This window comes from Falco peregrinus, chromosome 3 (assembly GCF_023634155.1).
Source record: "Falco peregrinus isolate bFalPer1 chromosome 3, bFalPer1.pri, whole genome shotgun sequence".
Lineage (NCBI taxonomy): Eukaryota > Metazoa > Chordata > Aves > Falconiformes > Falconidae > Falco > Falco peregrinus.
In genome coordinates, this window is record NC_073723.1 from 116,263,158 (window position 1) to 116,283,972 (window position 20,815).

Sequence of the window (20,815 nt, forward strand, 5' to 3'; positions counted from 1 at the left end):
CCCTAGAGATTGAAGAGGCCTCTGAGCAATGGCAATTGTGGCAGCAGTTCTCCCTTTGCTCTCTTCAGCAGAAAGAAAGCACGTCAGCTGTGTCCTCCAGCACACTTCAGCTGGTGGAGTGCGGGATGGAAGCTGGGCACGCGGGCGTGCCCCAAGGAGAGCGGCCACAGCTCCTGCCAGCTCAGCCCCACAGCTCAGCCCGGGCCCCTGCTCTGGCCCTGGCTGCTCCGTACAAACTGCAGCCCTTTACACAATTCCTGCCTGCTTCAGGCACCCAAATTATCGGGAAATTCACCTGGGAACAAAGGGATTTAAGAAGAAGGTGGCCTGGGCTGTGGCTCCTTTCACAGCGATGCAGTGGTGCTGCTGGCTCATCCTTCAGGTCACCCAAGCTTCTAAGAGCGTGCGGCCTCAGACTCCCCAAAAGCGCTTACAGAGCGAGTGAACAGAGATCCACAGCAGCTCAGTCTTGTATTTCCACCTCTCCCCAAAGAGCGCAAATACTCTGGACCGTTTGTGGCATTTCAGATACACCCCTCTTCCTTCATGGCACTTAAAAAGAGAAACTGCACATTGCATAAACAGCTCTGCAGCTCCCATGACCGAAAGGGAAACGAAACAGTCAGTGCTCAGCAGTGTCCATTAAACAGAGTTTGTGTTTAAACACTCCTAACCAGGACTCCTTGTGCTCACCACACAAACCACCAGCTAACAATAAAAAGCACTTTAACGATCGATACCCCATAGAAAATCTGTGGGACATCAGTGGAGGAAAGGGAAAAGCAACACAAAAAGCCAGCCCGTCACGCTGCCCGTGGTCCAAAGGCCACCTGAGCGTATCTGTGCAGCCACCCACCACGCAGCAGGGTGGAAAAAAACCACCACAAGCCGTTTCTCTGAAGCGAGGGCACCCTTCCAAGGGGCAGGCAGGCAGGCGGCTCAGGCTCCCCACGACAGGACTTTATCTCAACCACAAAGCAACATCTGCCATTACGCTGCAGTTCGCGCAGGGGCTGCGGCGAAGGAAAAACTGTTTAAACCAACACAAAGTGAAAATCCAAACAAGACTAGTTCCCCAGCCCAGCGAGGATCGCCAAACCAAGCCCTGCCCGAGGCAACAGCTCGGGCAAACTGGAGCCCCAGGCCTCAGCATCCTGCACAGCAAGGGAAATACAGCAGAGGGTGGGTTATTTGAGCAGAGATGCAGCCTCGGTTACATCTAACTTCTGCACCAGGGCATCTCCTTGCCAGTTTTCACCCCTCCCCTATGGACTAGATGTATTTCAAGTATGTAGGCTTAATTTTCTTCATTTTGCAGGGGGAGGGGAATTTAGCTTGTCTCTGTGTTTAAAATCACCACTCTTACAACTAATCAAAGTGGGGTGGCCTTTCTCCTTTAAGGTGTTTATCCTCTAATAAAAAATAATCTAAATTTCAATCCCTTCCTCCTTTGCAACAGCTGCATTGACTTACTGATTTAACCACACAGCTCCTGCCAGGTGGGGAATCTGCCTGTTTCCAGCACCAGGACACACAGGAATCCGCAGGTGACGAAGCAAGTGCACGGCACACAGGAGATGACTGGGCTGGGGTTTGTTGCAGGGGATAAAGAAATGGCAAAGATAAAACACCTTACAGCATTTCCAGCCTGTACTATTGCCACTCCCAGTCTGTACAACCCTTTGTTCCAGGGCACTTAATTAAGACATGAAATGACTAATAGGCTTTTGTATCACGTATAAGTAATGGTGTGTCCTCACTCTTATTTCAAAGAGTTTCTCAGGGCACACAGACCAGCAGGCCACCATCCCTCACAAACGGCACCCACCCACAGGACAAGGGCTGGCAGCTTTTTGGGCAAAATTCTACTCCAGCACACGTGGGAATTAGTGGGGAAAGGCAACAGCAAGAGGAGTGGCAGTGCCCAGGACAGCAGTATCATCTATTTGCAGCCTCAAAAATCCAGTAGTACCAGTAGTGGGGTAGGCAGAGCTTGCCAGAGATTTCCTTACAGCCCAGGGTGGTATTCAGTCTGCTTGTAATAACAACTTCAAGTACATACTGGATACAAGAATGCTGCTTTTAGTCTTTAATCCCCTCTTTGAAAATGAGGTACACCCAGAAGAGCACCTTTTTTTATTCTTAAAGGGCTCGGCAGCAGCCACAGGGTCCACACAGACATGGCTCACCTCCACCAGTCCAGGAGCCAGCTCTGTTTTCACATCCAGTTTGGTCTCGCTCTGTCAAGTCCTCCAGCAGCACATTACACATCCGTGGAAGTCTGGCACTGCCACTACTCACAGAAGACAAGCAACACAGCTACTAGCCAACCTAGCCTCTTTTACAAGCCTAGGATCGCTTCGGGTATAACTGTGATGAAGCACTATGGCTTACTCCTGTCCTGCACAGCAAATAAACCTCTCCAGATCTTTGCTCACAGGTAGATGACATTGCGCTAACTGAAAAAAAAAGCATTTCTCTGCATAAAGTTCAAAAACTTCATCAAAATTCAGATTTTATTTCAAAAAGTGTCATGAACTTAATAAATTACACAATCTTCCTTATTATAAATTCTCCATAAAATATATTTTACAGTTTTTAAAGAAAGACTTGGAAAAAAAGTCTTTTGAGTGCTGAAAAGTATCTTGACTTTGTGTCACGCTGGTGAATAACTCTGTAGCTGCTACAACAACTTGATTTATCAAAAGGTTTTAAAAACAAAGACCTCAGACGACAACAACAACAAAAAATCAAACAGAACACAGACGTCAACGACTACTATTCAAGTGTTAAACAAGGAAACAGTGTCACCCAACAGCAAGGCAAAGTAAGCACCATGAGAGGGATTTCAGGTACCCCCACCCTTTAAAGTGGCAATCAGTGCAAAGAAACACTTCGAGAGTCAAAACCACCCCAACTTTCCTGTGCCGTTCACTCATTTCTGTACTGCAGGCAGGCAGCACCTTCAGTGTTCATCCTCTGAAATACTTCAGAGAGTAATCAGATGATTTGCTAAGTGTCTTAAAGGTGAGTAGTATTAGTTTGTAGTAGAGTCATGCTTTAAGATAACATAGCTAATTCTGATTTTGGAGTGCACAGGAGAGGAGGAAGTTTGCAATGTATTTTTAAAAAGCTCTCAAGTTTAATGTGGAAAAATTATATACCCTCTTAAAACGTGACTCATCCAATGACCACGCTGAAATGCAAGTACTGTGAAACTGCATTGGCACAGACAGCGAGAGGTTTTGCAAAATAACAAGAATTAAGGACTAAGGCCCCCTGGGTAACTGCCACCAGTTCTGAACAGCACCAATTAAGAACTGCCTGTAGTCTGTAAAGCCTCGGAAGTTTGGTAGAATCAGAATCCTTTGCTTTTGGAAGTACAAAAAAATATAAAATTGTATTTTGTTTGTGCTGTTTATTCACACTTGGGCAGAATAAACACCAATCAGAACTGCTGTCACAGCACTAAGAGGGAAGAGTATCTAAGAAGCAAATTATACAAGGAAATACAGCAGTTTTCAGGTAAGATTTGGGGAAATAAAACATTGATTTTATTAAGAAAGCTGGCCTCTGTTGCAGCTTAAAAGGCAATTTTTTGAGACTACTTTTCCCCAAAAGGTCAAATTCACAAGAAAGGTCATAGTCCTGCACCCAAAAGAACAAAGTGTTACACTACTACAAAGCAGCTTCTGTCTGCCCTACAGTGTCAGGTGGCCTCAGTGAAACCTCTAGCATATCAATCTGCTTCTGTGGACTAAGAGCTGGGGACAAGCAGCCTTTCAACTACTTCAAAGCTTTCCATCCTACCATCTGTGCTTTTAAAGAAATATTACTTCTTTAAAAGGAGGAAAACCAGCCCCAAAAAATCAGCCAAGGCTGCCACAGGAATACCTTTCACATACTGGTTACTGAATATTCTCCATGTTTGAGAACAGGTGTGCTCTAGGAGAGAGACAGTCACACCGCTTTATCTCCTCATCACTGCCAGGTTAGAGGCAGCGCCAGAAAGGAGGAGGCCACAATCACTATTACTAGTTAGATTCAGTTAACGGGAAAGCTGCTGTCAGCACGTTCTGAAGAACCCTAAAAATAACGCTCTCTGCTGCAGCGTTCTCTCATCCACCTTTGCATAACTTAAGCCCACAGTACTCTGCTATGACAAAACCTCAAGGTGCTATTGGATTATAGATACAAGAGTAAGGCGCATGTTGTGGAACTGTAGATTTAACTGACTTCATAAAGCATTATTCAAAGAAAGCAAAAAAAAGAATGATTAATGAACTAGCCAACATGCCAGCACCTGATTGCATACATTTATAATTTGACTCCCTCGGTGACAAGCTCAGTCATGTCAGCACTTTAAAAACTGCTGATCCCCTTGCATTGCATTTTTTTTGTGTGTCTACAAAGTCAAGTCTCGGACCCTACCTTTGACATTAGATAACAAAAATAAATAATAAAGTTATTCAGGCCTGGAGAAGGAATGCTTCTCATCGATCTTCACCTAGTTTTCTAGCAGATCTCAATCATTCAGACCCATAGCAAATAATTTAAGAAAAGTGGCATACACTCCCAGTCGCTCGTATACATAAATATATACACAGAAGTACTCTACAAAGCCTGAAGATCTGCACTACCAGCATGCAAATCTTTTTTCCCCCCACAAGAGTTCCTAATACTGACAGAGGAAACTGGAATGTACGAAATACTCCAAGACATTAACACTGGAAATCAGGTCTCAGCTCTTAAGACATCCCACCGCCAGCATACACACACGAACATCATCCCCAACATCCTGCTATTATACACATCAATGCATCGGTAACACAACGGCCAACTCAACATTCCTATCATGAAACTCAAAAAGGATTCGTTCGGTACAAACTACACCCCGCAGGTTTGAGTTCAGGCTCTTTTACTGCCATGAAGTTGCACCATCAGTTGGGTGATAAGCAGCTCGATTGAGAGAGAGACAGGACTTGGCAGGTCACGTATCCCAGCTGCTGTCTTTAAAAGCTATGTTGACTAATCGCAGTTCCAGTTCAAAAGCATCAGGTCTGTCCTGTGGGTTGGCAGCCAGCATTTCCTTGATCAGCTGTTTCATTCGAGCATTCATCGATTTTTTCTTTACGGGAATGAGTAGTTCCATTTTTGGGTTTTCTAGAAGTGCCTCTCCAACAGGCACGATCGCTGTCCCTTGCTTGACGTAACTCCCCAGAAGTTCTTTCTTTGTTTCGGTATCTATAAACGTGATTCTTTCCAACATTGCCCAGATTATAATCCCCAATGCAAAGATGTCTGCCTTGGCAGTGTAGTGTCCTTCCCAGACCTCGGGGGCCATATAGAAGTCAGTCCCACATGCAGTTGATAGAAAACACTTATTTACATTGACTGGTTCCTCAGGATTCTGTCCTGAGGCTGAACATACTTTACTCAGCCCAAAATCAGCTACTTTCAGGGTAGGCTCCAAGTCACTAGCATCCATCCTGCTCTGAGAGATCAGAATGTTGTCAGGTTTGAGATCACGATGAATAATCTGATTTTTGTGCAGGAACGCCAGCGCGCTGCTGAGCTGAAGCATGAAACTGGTGTTGGTCTTGCGGTTTGGCTTTCGGGACAACAGATACTCATTCATGTCTCCTCCATCACAGAAATCCATTACGAACCAGAGGTAATAAGCACTTCTGGGGTCAAAGACTATTTCTCCTTTTAATGAGGTCTCTACAAGCTGCAACAAGGAAAAGAGATGTCATAACCACCTGATGATCACAAAAATGTAAAGATATGATGGAAAAATGTATGAAGTTTGGATCTTTCTCTCAACAATCCAGAGAGCAAGATTGCAACTGGTGAAAAGAAAACTTTATGCAAAATTTCCGATGTTAAAAAAAAAATAATCACAATGTATTTGACAGCCTCCTTATTTTTCTGTGTGCGAAGCATATCAAGTTCACGCTCCTGCCCAGAAGGAGAGCTAGACCCAGATAACAGTGTTTTGAAAGATACTACTAGGCCATTGCACTCCTATCTGTTTCAGCTGGTCAGCGTCCCACCCATTTTGCCAACAACTTTAATGTATAAACAGTCTTATTAAGTAAGTCCGTACAGCGCAGGGGGTTGTATTTGCCCTTTGCTGATGAAGTGGCACCACAATACATTTTTAAAGCCCGTTCTCCATTCTTTACACGTGCACGTAACACCCTTCCCACCATCACGATCCACTAGCTATTTTCTACAGTATAACAGTGAGTAGCTCGAGCAGCCAGTTCTAACAGCTGCTGCACACAAAAAGCAAAGTAGAACCAGCAATCAGTTTTACTAATCCTGTTCACACAGCTACACATTTGCCTCTTCAGCTCCTCTGAGGTGGATCTTAGCATGTGCTAGAAGGTAAGTCTTGCAATTATTTCTGTTAGTAGTAAACCAATGTATACCAAACCAAACGTAGCTCCTACAGGCTTTCAAAAATTAAGGTAGCTACTAATATTTAGAGGCGCATTTTAAAGTGCTTTAAAAGAAGTGACCTTTTCCATCCAAGAGCAAAACTGGTAGTAATTTATAGCACTCCCTAACTGCTAGCACAACTAGTACTCAAACCAGACCACCTTAAAACAGTAAATCCATGTCAGAACTAGAAAACTATTATTTAGGGTTTATAGTCAATAACAGTGAGATTACGTTATCACAGGACAGCAGGGAGTCTCCTTTGCCAAGCGAGCACCAACACACAGCTTTGCCCTCCACACAGCTTTACCGAAGCTGTACTTGCACCTCAGTTCAGAGCATTAAGACAACAAAACCCGCTGCCATGGCTGTGACAGTAGCAAAGCACCACAGCACCAGGCTAGTTGAGGACTCTCACCCAACTTAGTTCAGCTGACCACAGCTAAGCATCTGCCCCAAAGCCCTTCCCCAGCCAGCCTCCCCGCATGCTGCACCAGCTCAGCTCTGTAATGCAGGATCACCTGGAGTGGGGAGAGGAGAGGGCCAAGCCAAGGGAGATCCAATTTTCCCTATTTTAGCACATGCTGTTAATTATAAAGTGATCCCAGTCTCTTCAGAGTCAGCTCAGCCCTGCCCTTTGCTCCTTGCTCTCTGGAGCAGGAAAACGACCTGTAGAGCTTGCACCCAACAGGGGTGAGATCTACACGTCGCACTGTTAACAGGCACTAGCATCAAAACCCAACGCTGCAGGTGATCTGGAAGCTCTTCCCCACCTTGCAGTTCCACCCTGTTTTTTTTAAGCTCCTCCCTGTGCAGCCATCCACAAGTCTGATGCCATCTCTCACAGATCCACTAATGACTAGAAGGTAAGGCACTAATTTCTCCCACAAGCTGGCCAGTATTATTTTACCCTAATCCCTTCGTGAAAGCAGGTCAGCAATGACCACCAAGCTACAGAGAGTTTATAAAGACAAGAATCCTTTCTCAGGCTTGTACAGCACTCAGCACAATGGGACCTGGACAGCTGTGAAGGGTTGTCAGACAAACGGTCACTAACAAAAGGTCCTACATTAGACATGCAAGAATGACAACAATAAAAACTGAAATGATAAAAGCTGACTAGGGATGACACAATAAACATTGAGCAGGCTACTGACTTTCTAAACCAGAGACACAAATTTCTGCCAGGGGATGATTTGTAGTTGGGGCAGCATCTTGACAAGGGAATGAACCAGATTATCTTTCAAAGTCTTTCCAAAGGTACTTATTCTTCAAAAATATGCATCTTCAAACTTGAAGGAGACTTAAAGGACATTCTCAGTAGCCACACAGGGGGAGCGACATTTATTCCCTTATTTACTATACCTTTATCTCTCTTTGAAAAGCTTAATAGTTCTATATTCAAAAAAGAAAACCAGCTCACCACATGCTACAAATTGCTTATTATTTCTGAAAGAATTTTAAGTGTTGGCTTCCTAAATCAAGATGGTTACTTCCTCTTCCAAGGACATCTGAGACTAAGAAATTCTTCAGAGCTATGTCCCAAGACATTAGTACATGTCTGCTCATTAACACTGCAGCAGGGCTTCTCCCAAGTAATACAACAGCCTGTGCCTCCCTCCTGCAGCACTATCTGTGGTGTTTCCTCAAATTATCAAAGCAGGTTTGCATTAAAAAAAACCCTGCAGCCTTTTTGAGTGGCATGGCTTCAAATTACAAAATACGGGTGACTGTTCAATAGATATGCTCTTTTAAAGATACATAATAATTTTGGGGTGTCAGCAATGCAAACAGTACCCTCTCCTAACTAAGCACACCTCCAAAAAGAGTGATCTTAGCTACCCACCTCCTTCCCTCCCAGCTACACATCCACGTTAATTACTTCCACCCCATTACCTCAGCTTCATGTACCTGTAAATAAAGGGAGGAACTGGAGCCATGGGACATCTTCTGCACCATACCATCTTTCTGCAAGATGCACTCCTCCAGGTGAATGACGTTGGGATGTTGGCTCTTGATACTGCTAAGTGCCCAGAACTCACGCAGAGCTAGTTCCACGTTCTCTGGAGCATGGCACCGAATCTTTTTCACCGCGACCCGTGCAGAGGTCTTCCTGACGACTGCTTCGTACACCACACCATAACTGCCACGACCAACCTCCCGTATTAGATCGTACTTAGGCTGGCTACTCACCATCTTCAAGATCAAGGGTTCTGGGGAAGGGGGAAAAACCCACAGAACTAAAACTTATGAGCAAGAACTGGGCTGTATTTTCCCCCATAGGGCTTGGTGCAGCAATACCAGACCTACCAAAACCCTGCAATTAACAGGGCAGTGCCTGCGAGCGTTACACTGAATGCAACACTGCATATGAGTGCTAGAACATTCCAGAAGCTATTCTGTAAACCTGTACCTGTTGCCACGGACTAATTAAACGTGAAATTACATCATTTTGGTGGGATTATTAAGATTTCAAATACAGCCCAGTTTTTCAAGGTGGCAACAATTCAGACTTAGACTTGTATTGTGCAGAGACAGGACTATCGCATATGCTCCTGCTCCTTTCTCTCAGTGTCTTCCATGAACATCTGTGGGAATAATAGTATGGTATCATGTTCTCCATCCACGCCTGGGATAGCAGGGAAGAGGTTCTAGTTGAAGCCTGTGGTTGGGCAGTAACAGATTTAATTAGTACTGCCTTTTATGGAGGCGACTGCATAAGTAAATTTTGCTGTTACGATTTAATCATGAAAATCTTTTACTGATACTAAGATAGGAGGATGCTTCGGATCACTTCCAGTGTATTTTTAAATGTTACTACGATTTTTCACCTAGTCTCCTCTGAATGAGGAGCCTATACAGTTACAAAACGTTAAAGGCTGTAACTGCAGAAGCTTGTACTCAGCATCTAACTTTCACTTTTGCTCAACAGGGCAAGGACAGAAGTTAAGATGTTGCTCTGTAAGTAAAACAAGACACACACACACAAAAAAAACAATGCCACCAAACACTGCCACAGATTTATGTCCTTCCCTGAACACTTCCCTGCAAGATTCACAAACCAAAACACACCAGCACCACCTTCACACAACCAAACAAAAATGGGGCACTGACTATAGACAGGAAAAAACCAAAAGTTTGGCTAGCCAATTATCACTGGTCAAACTGAACAAAATACAAAACAAATTTAAAAAAAATAAGTCACAGCTAGTGTATCAGAACTAAAGTAGTTTGTAAGACTGCCAGTGACAAATTTAATTCTCTTTATGTCAGTAAACCAGGCAATAAGGACCACATCTAAACAGCCTGTTATTAGTAAGAAGCTTTCAAGTATTTCCACTAGTTTAGGGTTTGGGGTTTTTTTTAGAAAAAAGGAGAAAAAAAAAAGAAAAAGAGAGAGAAAAAAGGTATCATCAGTCTCAGAGCAATATTACGGTGGACTATAACCTTTCAGCAAAGTTCTGTGATGCAGTTACAGGAACACTTTGAACCGAAATGTGACATGCCCGAGAAACTAGTTACCATGAGCTTCTGCTCACCAACCGCACTGAGCCTGCACCTGCAGCAAGACGGTGAGGAACAGATTAAGGTTATGGCCTCAGCATTAAGATCGGCTGAGCCAACAGCCCCTCCCAGGCAGGAGGGGGGAGCAGGACCTGTCACCTCCCCAGCAGCCAAACAACTCTTGAGGGCAAGCCTGCGTTCCTCGAACACTACCACACCAAGTTCAAAATGAACAGAAAAAGGCCCCCCGCACCGGCAGCCCAGCCGTGTGCCGCTACCGGGCCAGACCTGCCACCCTACCGAGCCTGGGGGCTGCCACCTGCCCGCCGCCACCCCCCACGGGGGCTCGGGTACGCACCGAGGCCCACTGCCCGGCGCAGGGCGGCGCAGGCCAAGGCGCGGGGCCGGGAGCGGGCCAGGCCGGGGCAAGGCCGACAGCCTGGGCCGGCCCCGCTCCCTCCTGCAGGCCCGCGCCCGCCGGGGAGGCGACGGCCCTCCCCGGCCGCCTCGTTAGCGGCGATAATGACGGAATACAATAAGTTACCCCCCTCCTCTTCACCCTGCTCCTCCAGGGAGGCTCCGCAAGGGCTGTCACACCACCCACACCCGGGGGACCCCACTCCGGAGGGACATTAATTACCGGGGCACCGCTCGCCCCGCAGCCCGCCAGCTGAGGGGGGAGCGCGGCCTGAGGGGGAGCCCGCCCCGGCAGGTACCGGCCCCTCCACACACCTGGAGCGGGCAGGCCCCGCCCGGGCCCGGCGCAGCCCCCACTGTGACGCACCGGAGGGGGCAACCGCCGACCCCGCTCCCCGCCGCCGGGCCGGGCCAGGCCCCGCGTTACCTCAGCGCCGCCGCCGCGCCGCCTCCGCCCGACCGCCATTATAGGGCTGCCCCCGCCCTGCGCCGCCGCCGCCCCGCCCCGCGCGGGACACGCCCTCGGTGCGCCCCCTGATTGGTCGGGCGGCGAGGGGGGCGTGGGAAGCGCGCGCCCCCCCCCGCCCCGCGCCTGTCGTCGGGGGGCGCGGGAGTTGCGCGCGCTGTTCCCGCGCTGCGCGGGCCGCGCGCGGCGCCGCCGCCTGCAGCCCGCGGTGCAAGGTGCTTGGCACGTAGGCCTGTGCATCCCCTTCTGCCCCGCCCCCACCGCTGCGCTCACCCCCCCCTTTGCATCAGCGGCCCTCCTGTTCTGGGGATTCTGGTCTTTTTATTTATTAATTTATTGCTTTGCATTAAGAAAAAAATAAAAGTCAGTACAGTCCCTTGCATCTTTGGTTGCACTCTGGCTTTGTGTGACAGTGACGCGGCTCCTGGCATTGAGCTGTCCCCTCCCCTCTGTGCCCTGCTCTCTGCCGTTGCCCCTTTTACTCCGCAGGCTGCGGGGCTGGAGGTGCCCCCCGTGCACAGGAGCTGGGGGCGCAGGGCTCCTGTCACGGCCCCCGCTGTCTCCTCCACCCATTGCCCACCCACCACGGGGCCGTTCTGGGAGAAGCCAGGGCCACCCGCTGCTCAGAGCCTGGCAGAGACCAAGCAGAGGCCGTTCAGATACACCCCACCAGAGCAACTGCTCTCCTGCTGCTGCCAGGTTAATTGGGAAGGAGCCCAGTGGCGATTAGTGCCCCCAGCCCTGCCTAAGCTGCCCCAAGCCAATTAGGGGCCAACGAGCCCCCTGTGGGTTCTGAAAGCTGATTAGGGCATTATAAACCCTCCATTCCCACGAATCCCCTTAATCAAGCCCAGAAGCAATTAGTTAATCAATGCCAGTCCCTGGCAGGGCCAGCTCGGGGGTGTAGGGTTGGGTCCACATCTGGGTGCCCCCCTCCCAGCACTGGTCGGTGGCTGACCCCCACGCTGCCCTCCCGCGTGCCTGGTCAGCCCTGCTGCCGTGCCACTCTTCCCTGGAAGAGCCCCAAGTGCCGAAACGGGGACAATTTTGCAAGATGTGCTTGGCTGGTCCCAGCACAGTCACTGGGTCGACATGTGAGCTTGCCCGGAAGGAGCACCCAAACAGCCGTGGGGCTGCCCTGCCCCGCACGAAGGGTGCTCTGTGCACCCACGGACTTGTGCCTCTGTGTACCCACGGTCCCTGCATACCCCTGCACCCCCATGCCTGTCTGCCTGTGTCCACCTGCACCTGCGCACCCATGTACTCCTGCACCCATGCATCCATTTACCCATGTAACTACGCACCCATGATCCCTGTGTACCCCTGCACCTCTGCACCCATGTACCCGTGGTTCCTGGGTACCCATGCACCTATACACCCATGGACTTTTTCACCCAAGCACCCATGTACCCCTGCACACATGCTTTATTTACGCATGTAACTATGCACCCATGAACTCATGCACCCATGGTCCCTGTGTACCCATGCACCTATGCACCCGTATAGCCTTGCACCCCTGTACCCATCCACCTGTGTACCCGTTGCACCTCTGCATCTATGCATCCATGTACCTCTGCACCCATGCGCCTACGGTCCCTGGGTACCCATGCACCTATGGACCCTTTCACCCCTGTGCCCATGCACCCACATACCACTGCACCCCTGCACCCATTTGTGCTGCTGGACCGTCATGGGGTCTACGGGCTGCAGAGGAACCTGCTGGTGGAGAACTTCATGCACCCGCATACTCTCGCAGCCATGTACACCTCTACTTCTGCAGCCCTGCACCCCAGCACCTGTCCCCCCCACCCACAGTCACTGTGGGCCACCGCAGCAGCAGCCACCATCCCCCTCCCCTGTCGTCCCCCCCAGCATGAGCCAGAGGCAACGGCGCTATAATTACCCCTCTCTCCTGCTGCAGCTGCCAATATTCGCAGGTCCCTGGGCGGACGGGTGCTGGCATTTGGCACAGCACCCTGTTTATCACCACACTGGCCAGCACCGTGCGCCGGGGCTGTTTTCCCCGGTGGGTGCAGGTCCCGAGGGGCTGTGCTCAGCCGCTTCCCCCTCCCCAGCCATTTCTGGGTCAGGTTTTGCAACCAAGTGGGTTGCACAGCTGGGTCATGGCCGTGCATGCCCTCCTGGGGAGCAGCCCTCGCAGCCCTCCCCATGGCTGCCCCTGCCTCTGGGGGTACAGGAGAGCCCCCCCATCCCTGCCTGGGGAGGGGGCACCCCAGTGCATGTGCTGGGCATGGGGGCTGTGTTGCTTCGGGGCTGCATCTCCCCTCCAAGCCCACTGGGGACCCACTGGCAAGGTGTGTGTTGACCCCAGAAGCGGTCACATTTTGGGGGGTGGGGGGGGTGGCAAAGGGAGATGCTCTGTACAAGCCACCCCCCGCTGCCACCAGCCCAGCTCTGCCCCATTCCTGGCATCACCATGATGCCTTAATGTCTGCGGGGCTGTTTATTGCCCCTTCTCACCCCGACCCTGATGCTGGGGGGGTTCCAGCCCCAGGATCTGGCCCCGCCGCCCCCGGGGGGGTGTGGGAATTTGGCCCCAGGGCAAAGCCTGGCCCTGTTTGCCCCCCAGCTCTTGTTTCGGCACGGGTGGGTAGGGCCTCCCGGACAGCCTGTCCCCAGCTTGTTTACTGCGGCTGGTGGCATCCCGATGGCTCAGTCCCGTGTGACAGGTGCTGCTGCTTCCCAGGACACCCGACCCCGTGTTGGGATTTGGCTCCGCGTGACCAGGGAGCGACTTATAAATAACGGGACGAGGGGTGCTGCCGGCAGCCAAGAGTGGGTGAGAGGAGTGTACCGTCGTGCCAATGGATTTCCAAGCCGGCATCCTGCGGGATGGCAATCCCATGGAGAGCCTGGAGAAGCAGCTCATCTGCCCCATCTGCCTGGAGATGTTCAGCAAGCCGGTGGTGATCCTGCCTTGCCAGCACAACCTCTGCCGCAAGTGTGCCAATGACGTCTTCCAGGTGAGAGGGGGTCCCTGCGCCCATTCCCCCGCCCTGCCTGGGCTGGAGGTCACCGGGATGCTCATGGTGCTGTGGGGATGCTCATTGACCATCCAATGTGCATCTTCCCCTCCCAGGCGGCCAACCCGTACTGGCAGAGCCGGGGCAGCGTGATTTCGGGGGGCCGATTCCGCTGCCCGTCGTGTCGCCACGAAGTGCTGCTGGACCGTCATGGGGTCTACGGGCTGCAGAGGAACCTGCTGGTGGAGAACATCATCGACATCTACAAGCAAGAGTGCTCCAGGTGGGCTTGGGGGGCTGTGGCTGATGTCTTGTGCCTTGTCCCAGGGGGGGACATGGGGACACAGAGATGTGGGGATGTGGGGATGCCCACCCCCCGAGCCATAGCACCATTGTCGAGACCACAGGAGATTGCAGCTGGGCAAGAAATCGGGGGGCTTTTCTGCTGGCTCAGTGGTCCCCCATCCAAATCTTCCTCCCCAGATCCAAGTCTTCCTCCTTTAAACCCAGATTTCTTCCCCTGACACAAATCTTCCTCCTCGAACCCCAAACTTCTTCCCCAGACCCAAATCTTCCTCCTTGAACCCCAAACTTCTTCTCCAGACCCAAATCGTCCTCCCCTGACCCAAATCCCCTTCCAGTCCTGACCAGTTTGGGTCTCTGGGTGGCTCAGGGGGGCGGTGGGTCCCAGGGCAGTCCCACCCCCCCGCCCTGCACTCTGCAGCTGGAGCGTTCGTGGGACATCTGAGGTGTGGGGGACAAATCCAGACTCTGCTGGTGACAGCGGGTGCTGTTGGCTGATAAGGGGCAGAGGGACAGTTTGGAGGGGGGGGAGGGGGGCACTTGGTCAAAGCACGCAGCTGGGGGGCGGCGGGGGGGGGGTGTGTGTCACAGGTTCTCCTGGCCAAATTCCCTGCCCCACTGTAAATATTGTTTGAAAGCCATGGGGACGGGGACGATGGCACGTGGCAGGTGGCTGAGGCTGCCGGGGGGGCTTGGGGGGCCCAGCCCTGTCTTTGCTCCAGCGGCTTGGCTTGTCCCCACACCCCCCCTGGCTGCAGAGGGGATGACTGGGCTGCAGCCCCTGGCTGGGACCCCCCCGGGGTTTCTGGGTGCCCAAGCCCTGGTCACGCGTTGGGTGACAACAACAAATCCCAGCAGCCCAAGGCTAAAATTAGGGAGTTGTGTAGCGTCCCTGGAGTGTGGCCCCAGGCCCCCCACCCACCGGTGCTCCCTGCTGCCGTGCTCAGTGCCACACTGGTTTAAACTGGGATTTACGGGGCCTGGGGCTTACAGAGGCATGGAGGCCAGTGGTTCCTGAAGGAGAAGCGTGGGATTACGCCAGGATCTGTCCTCTTCCCTGGGGACCTGATTTTGTGGTGCCTGCACAGCATCGGCGGGGATGCTGCTGCAATGGGGACATCATTGCGGCAGGGATGTCACCACAATGGGGACATCACCCCGGTAGGGTTGTCACCATGACGTGGACATCACCGTGGCTGTGGCGCTCTCTCCAGCAGGCCGCTGAAGAAGGGGGAGCACCCCATGTGCAAGGAGCACGAGGACGAGCGGATCAACATTTACTGCGTCACCTGCGAGGTCCCCACATGCTCCATGTGCAAAGTCTTTGGTGCCCACAAGGACTGCGAGGTTGCCCCCCTGCAAACCATCTTCCAGGGCCAGAAGGTGCTGTGCGGGGGGGGCTGAGGGGGGGCACAGGGGACATGGCAGGTCCCAGGGTGATGTGCTGAGCTGGGGCGGCCGCAAATAGCACTGGGACCCGCTCATGGGGTATTAATAGCCCCCGGGTGACTTCGCCCAGGAGACAGCCTATATTTAGAGCAGCTGCAGCTTGTGGGGGACACGGGGGGAGCAGAGCTGGGGCTGGGCATTGCCCAGCCCGTCCCCACATCAGGGTGGGAGATGTCCCCCCTCCCCGCTGGGCTTCAAGCTGTTTCTGTCCCTCTGCCCCTGCCCAGACCGAGCTGAACAACTGCATCTCCATGCTGGTGGCGGGGAACGACCGGATCCAGACGATCATCTCCCAGCTGGAGGACTCGTGCCAGCGCACCGAGGTGAGTAAAGGGGGAGAAGGAACCCTCGGAAACCCGGGCTGAAACCTCAGCTGGGAGTTATCTGGGACAGCTGGGAGGGGAGCTGGAGCCCACGGAGCAGGGAAGCCCCCGGGCTGCTGCTGGTGCTGAGGGACACACAGGTGGCATCCCTTGTCCCTTGTCCCTGCAGAAGAACAGCGAGGCGGCCAAGCGGGAGCTGTGCGCTCGCTTCGATGCCTTGGCAGCGCTGCTGGAGGAGAAGAAGTCAGAGCTGCTCCAGCGCATCACCCGTGAGCAGGGCGACAAGGTGGGCTTTGTCCAGGGCCTCATCCACCAGTACAAGGAGCAGCTGGAGAAGTCAAGCCGGCTGGTGGAAACAGCCATCCAGGCCATGGAGGAGACCGGGGGGGCCACCTTCCTCATGGTGAGACCCCCAAACCTCCCCCCATCCCTACTGGTGCCCGCATGGGGTCCCCACAGGCTTGGGGACATCTGGACAGCTGCCACGTGGCTTCACTCACCACTTTTCTCTTGCTCCCCTCTTGCAGAATGCCAAGCAGCTCATTAAAACGTAAGTGTCCAAACTGACGACAATGCAGTGACCCTCAGCCCTGCAGCTGGGCGGGATTTGGCCGCAAGGCTTTGCCAGCGGTGCCCAGGCAGCGAGTGTGGGGTGTGCGGCCCCCCACCCTGGCACCCCGCTGTCCCCCAGCTCAGTGAGGGGAAGGGGGGACACAACCATGCTCTCCCTGCCCAGGATCGTGGAGGCATCCAAGGGCGGCAGGCTGGAGAAGATCGAGCACGGCTACGAGAGCATGGACGCCTTCTCAGTGAGCCTGGACCACCTCGCCGAGGCGGTCCGCACCTTGGACTTCAGCCCCGGTAATTCAGCCCCTGACCCCCCCCGATGCCCCTTTACCAACTCCCACTGACCCAGTGGCACCCATCGCCTTTCCTGGCGGCCCTGGGGTGACGTTTGGCTGCCTGTTTGCAGCCGAGGAAGATGAGGAGTACTTTGATGGGGAGGAAGACGACATAGAGGAGGACGCAGTGCCTGAGAGGGTGGTGATGGGTAAGGGGCAGCACAGCTGAGCTCACCTCCCCAGGACCCTGGAGCGCCCACGGGGGAGCTCCAGGGGCTTGGACCCCCCCTGACCCCCCATCCTCTCCCCCCAGCAGCTCCCCAGTAGCCGCGGTGACACCGCCGGCACAGGAGGGACGCCGCGGGCGCAGGATGCCCAGCGATGGGACTCGGGCCGGTGGGGGACACACCGCAGGGGCTGGCAGCCTCGCGAGCCGGCACCTGCTCCAGCACGGGACACTTTTCTATACGGGTGCAAACAGAACAATTCCGCACGTTTTGTATCTTCCTTGTTTTGTATATAATTGTCACGGATTTGAATTTTGTGTATTTTGTAAAGAAAACTGGTGTGTTGGGTGGTTTTTTTTTCCTCACCTCTTGCTCTCGGTCTGTCAACCCCACCATGGGCACTGGGGATGCAGGTGGGTTTGCCGGGCCACTGTCATCACCAGTGTCCCTGTCAGCACCTGGAGTGGCAGAGGGACATATCCCAGTCCAACAATTAATTTTCGGCCTCATTAGCACCTCTGGCAGCGCTGGCACCCCGTGCCTGGCCGCCAGCCCAGGGATGTGATGGGTTGGCATGTGGCAGGATTTATCTCCTGGTGATGGGGTGCCCAGGACCAGTGTTTGCCCAGGCCTGGGGACATGGCGGGGACAGGGGTGAGGATGCTCCAGGCTGTGCCAGTCCCCGAAGTGGGGACAGCATCGGCATTGAGCAACTGGTTTGCTGCTGGCTGAGCTCACACAACTGCAAAACTATACTGAGAATGCAAAAATACCCCCCAAAAAATTTTCTCCTGCAAAAGCATAAGCCCATGCTCAGCACCTGGTTGAAGGGAAACTGAGGCAGCGCCCGCAGCGGTGCTCTGGGCTATGCCACAATTGCAATTAGCTCCAGGGCAATTAGTGCTCCTCATCTGGGGTGGTGGGCAGGAGTCACTGCTGGGGAGGGGGCTGGTCCCAGGCTTATCTGTCACATGGCTGCTCTGCAGCTGGATCTAAACTGGGGGGGGGGGGCTCCCCGGAGCGGGGAGGGGGGGTACTGGGTGCCCTTAGGGGAGACGGAGCGATGTTCCATCCTCCCCCAGCCTCGGGGGCTGCATCCATGCCCCGGTGTCTGGGTCCTGGGGGGCGCCCACGGGGGTCACAGAGCACTCCCCCCCCCCCCAGCAGCCCCCCAGGGGCCGTGTGGGGCAGGCGGCCGCAGGCGCTTTGCAGCCGGCCTGGCCCCCTCCCTCCCTCGGCCGGGCTTTGCACACGAGTCCCCGCCACTTCACACGGGCCAAGGCCACCGGCCGCCACCAGCGCGGCCACGCGCCACCGGGGGCCACACGCCACCGGGGGCCACACGCCGGGGTCACCCAGCCTGGCCCCCCGCCCCGCAGGACGATGGCAGCCGGCGAGGAGAAACGGCACCTGCTGAGCGAGGGCGCAGGCGGGTAGGGGGGTGCCCAGGGGGGCTGGGGGTGCGGCGCCCCCTCTTCCCCGTGGGGCTCCCAGGTGGGGTGTGTGGCTGGGGCTGGGGCTGGGGGGGAGCACTGGGATCCAACCCACCCTCCGAACCCCCCCCGAGCCCCCCGCTCCAGCCCCCCTTCTCGCCGGCAGGTCCCGCCCGGGGGCTGCGCAGAGGAGCGGGCACAGCCCGGGGCAGGGGCAGGGGCAGGGGGCTGCCCTGGAGCTGGGGGCACGGCGCGGCCGGCACTGCCACGCACAGGGGGTCACCGGCCACCCCGGCCAGCAGCAGCGGGCACGCAGGAAGCTCTACCTGGCCGCCGGCATCTGCCTCGTCTTCATGGTGGGGGAAGCTGTGGGTGAGTGGGGGGTGCAGGGTCCGGCTGGGGGGGTCCCTATGGGGTACCCCCAGGGGGTGCCTGCAGCCCCTCTTGCCCTGATTCCCCGCCACGGGCGCAGGCAGGGTGGGGGCAGGGCTCCCTGTTGCTTTTTGGTGGGTCAAAGCACCCAGTGGAGCCCACACTGTGGCACGGGGTGACCTGGTTTGGGCCCCCCCGTGCCCCCCCGACGTCCCCGCTGTCCCCCGCTCCGCAGGCGGGTACCTGGCACACAGCCTGGCCATCCTGACGGACGCAGCCCACCTCCTGACGGACTTCGCCAGCATCATGATCAGCCTCTCTGCGCTTTGGGTGTCCTCACGCCCCCCCACCAAAACCATGAACTTTGGCTGGCACCGGGCAGGTAACGGGGCAGCACCCCCAGGGTGGCTGTTCTGCTCCTGGAGACCTCAGGGAGCACCCAGAGCACCCCAGGGTGCCCTCCCCGTGGGGACTGGCTGACTCAGGGAGCCCTGGGGGGCATGGGGACCCCCAGCACCACGTGCATGGGCAGGAGAGGGCAGAGGCACCACTGTCCCCATGCAGGGAGCAACCCCAGGGATGGGTGCTGAGTGCCCACCCCGTGCTCCAGTGCTGCTGGAGGGACTGGGAGTGTGGTCAGGCTTGGCAGGGCAGCGAAGCAGCAATGTGGGACTGGGGGGGCTCTCCACAGAGATCTTGGGCGCCCTGCTCTCCGTGCTCTCCATCTGGGTGGTGACAGGCGTCCTGGTCTACCTGGCGGCCCAGCGCTTGCTCTTGGCCGACTACGACATCGAGGGCAGCGTCATGCTCATCACCTCTGCCTGCGCCGTGGCCGTCAACATCGTGTACGTACAGGCGGCTCTCGCCCTCCCTGGTGTCCCCCACCCCATGCCTGGTGGCCCCAGGGCTGTCACCACTGCCCTGCTCGCAGGATGGGGGTGGCTCTGCACCAGACGGGGCACGGGCACAGCCATGGGGCAGCTGGCGAGCAGCCCAACCCCAGCGTCCGTGCCGCCTTTGTCCACATCGTGGGGGACCTGCTGCAGAGTGTCGGTGTCCTCATCGCATCCTACATCATCTTCTTTAAGGTCTGGGTGTTAGTGGGGGCAAAGGGGATGCTGGGGACATGGGGACAGTGGCTTCAGCCAGCCCTGGCCAGGCACAGGGGTGAGATGGAAGGGATCGTGTCCCCTCCCTGCTGGTGCCAACGGGAATTTGGGGTGCCAGAGGGGCCTCACCCTCTCCCACCCCCTTCAGCCCGAGTACAAGTATGTGGATCCCATCTGCACCTTCCTCTTCTCTGCACTGGTGCTGGGGACGACACTGACCATCCTCCGTGACGTCCTCCTCGTCCTCATGGAGGGTAGGGACCCGCTGGGGGGTGGGTCTGTGCCATGGTGCCACCCATAGGTGCTGCAGCCCCTGTCCCTCCAGCACCCACAGCTCTCCCTCCCCAGGCACCCCCAAAGGGATGGACTTCAACGCTGTGCAGGAGACGCTGCTGGCGGTGGCGGGTGTGGAGGCCGTGCACAGCCTCCACATCTGGGCGCTGACAGCAGCGCAGCCACTGCTCTCGGTGCACATCGCCATCAGTGAGTGTTGGGGATGCAGTGGAAGGGGAGGGGGATTTGGGGTCCACCTGCACCCCGACATGCACTCCCTCGCCCCTTGCAGATGCGGGTGCCAGTGCACAGGAGGTGCTGGAGGAGGCCAGCTCCCGGCTGCAGGGCACCTTCCGCTTCCACACCACCACCATCCAGGTGGAGAGCTACTCCGAGGAGATGCGGGACTGCCGGGAGTGCCAGCCCCCCCGCGACTGAGCCCCCCCGGCAGCCCCCTCGTGTCCCGGGGGGGGACTTTTTATGAATGGAAAATAAAGCAGAGCACAGGGTGTGTGCAGGGAGGGTTGTTAGGTCCGGCGGCGCCGGGGTGTTATCTCAGGTGCCTGATAGAAGCAAAGGCAGCAAGGATGGACCCACGGCTGTGGGAGCCGGAGCAGAGCAGCCGTTGGAGGCTAGCAGCCCTAATTTTCCCTATTTCTATTCAGC

General features: G+C 54.9%; 3 protein-coding genes across 7 annotated transcripts; 2 read left to right on the top strand and 1 right to left on the bottom strand.

Moving 5' to 3' along the window:
• Positions 1 to 2,484: 2,484 nt before the first annotated feature.
• On the bottom strand, positions 2,485 to 10,892 carry PDIK1L (PDLIM1 interacting kinase 1 like). Of its 2 annotated transcripts, none has more exons than XM_055799027.1 (3): positions 10,796 to 10,892; positions 8,359 to 9,786; positions 2,485 to 5,731 (listed from the first exon to the last, which is right to left on the bottom strand). In XM_055799027.1, exons 2-3 carry the CDS (start codon positions 8,641 to 8,643, stop codon positions 4,991 to 4,993), a joined length of 1,026 nt encoding a protein of 341 aa, XP_055655002.1. In that variant the 5' UTR covers positions 8,644 to 9,786; positions 10,796 to 10,892; the 3' UTR covers positions 2,485 to 4,990. The 2 variants fall into 2 exon arrangements, with proteins under 2 accessions (XP_055655002.1, XP_055655003.1); XM_055799028.1 differs by having other exon boundaries at positions 8,359 to 8,660; positions 10,796 to 10,869.
• A 2,691-nt stretch (positions 10,893 to 13,583) lies between these two features.
• TRIM63 (tripartite motif containing 63) lies at positions 13,584 to 17,274 on the top strand. Of its 4 annotated transcripts, none has more exons than XM_055799024.1 (9): positions 13,584 to 13,818; positions 13,935 to 14,101; positions 15,336 to 15,504; positions 15,798 to 15,893; positions 16,063 to 16,296; positions 16,421 to 16,443; positions 16,630 to 16,754; positions 16,867 to 16,944; positions 17,049 to 17,274. In XM_055799024.1, the coding sequence occupies exons 1-9, from the start codon at positions 13,660 to 13,662 to the stop codon at positions 17,060 to 17,062; spliced, it is 1,065 nt and encodes a 354-aa protein (XP_055654999.1). In that variant the 5' UTR covers positions 13,584 to 13,659; the 3' UTR covers positions 17,063 to 17,274. The 4 variants fall into 4 exon arrangements, with proteins under 4 accessions (XP_055654999.1, XP_055655000.1, XP_027637860.2 ...); XM_055799025.1 differs by having other exon boundaries at positions 17,052 to 17,274; XM_027782059.2 differs by having other exon boundaries at positions 16,867 to 17,274.
• Positions 17,275 to 18,085: 811 nt separating this feature from the next.
• Positions 18,086 to 20,735, top strand: SLC30A2 (solute carrier family 30 member 2). Its single transcript, XM_055799023.1, has 8 exons — positions 18,086 to 18,395; positions 18,562 to 18,767; positions 19,003 to 19,149; positions 19,459 to 19,612; positions 19,699 to 19,855; positions 20,025 to 20,130; positions 20,225 to 20,359; positions 20,442 to 20,735. Exons 1-8 carry the CDS (start codon positions 18,346 to 18,348, stop codon positions 20,585 to 20,587), a joined length of 1,101 nt encoding a protein of 366 aa, XP_055654998.1. The 5' UTR covers positions 18,086 to 18,345; the 3' UTR covers positions 20,588 to 20,735.
• Positions 20,736 to 20,815: the final 80 nt, after the last annotated feature.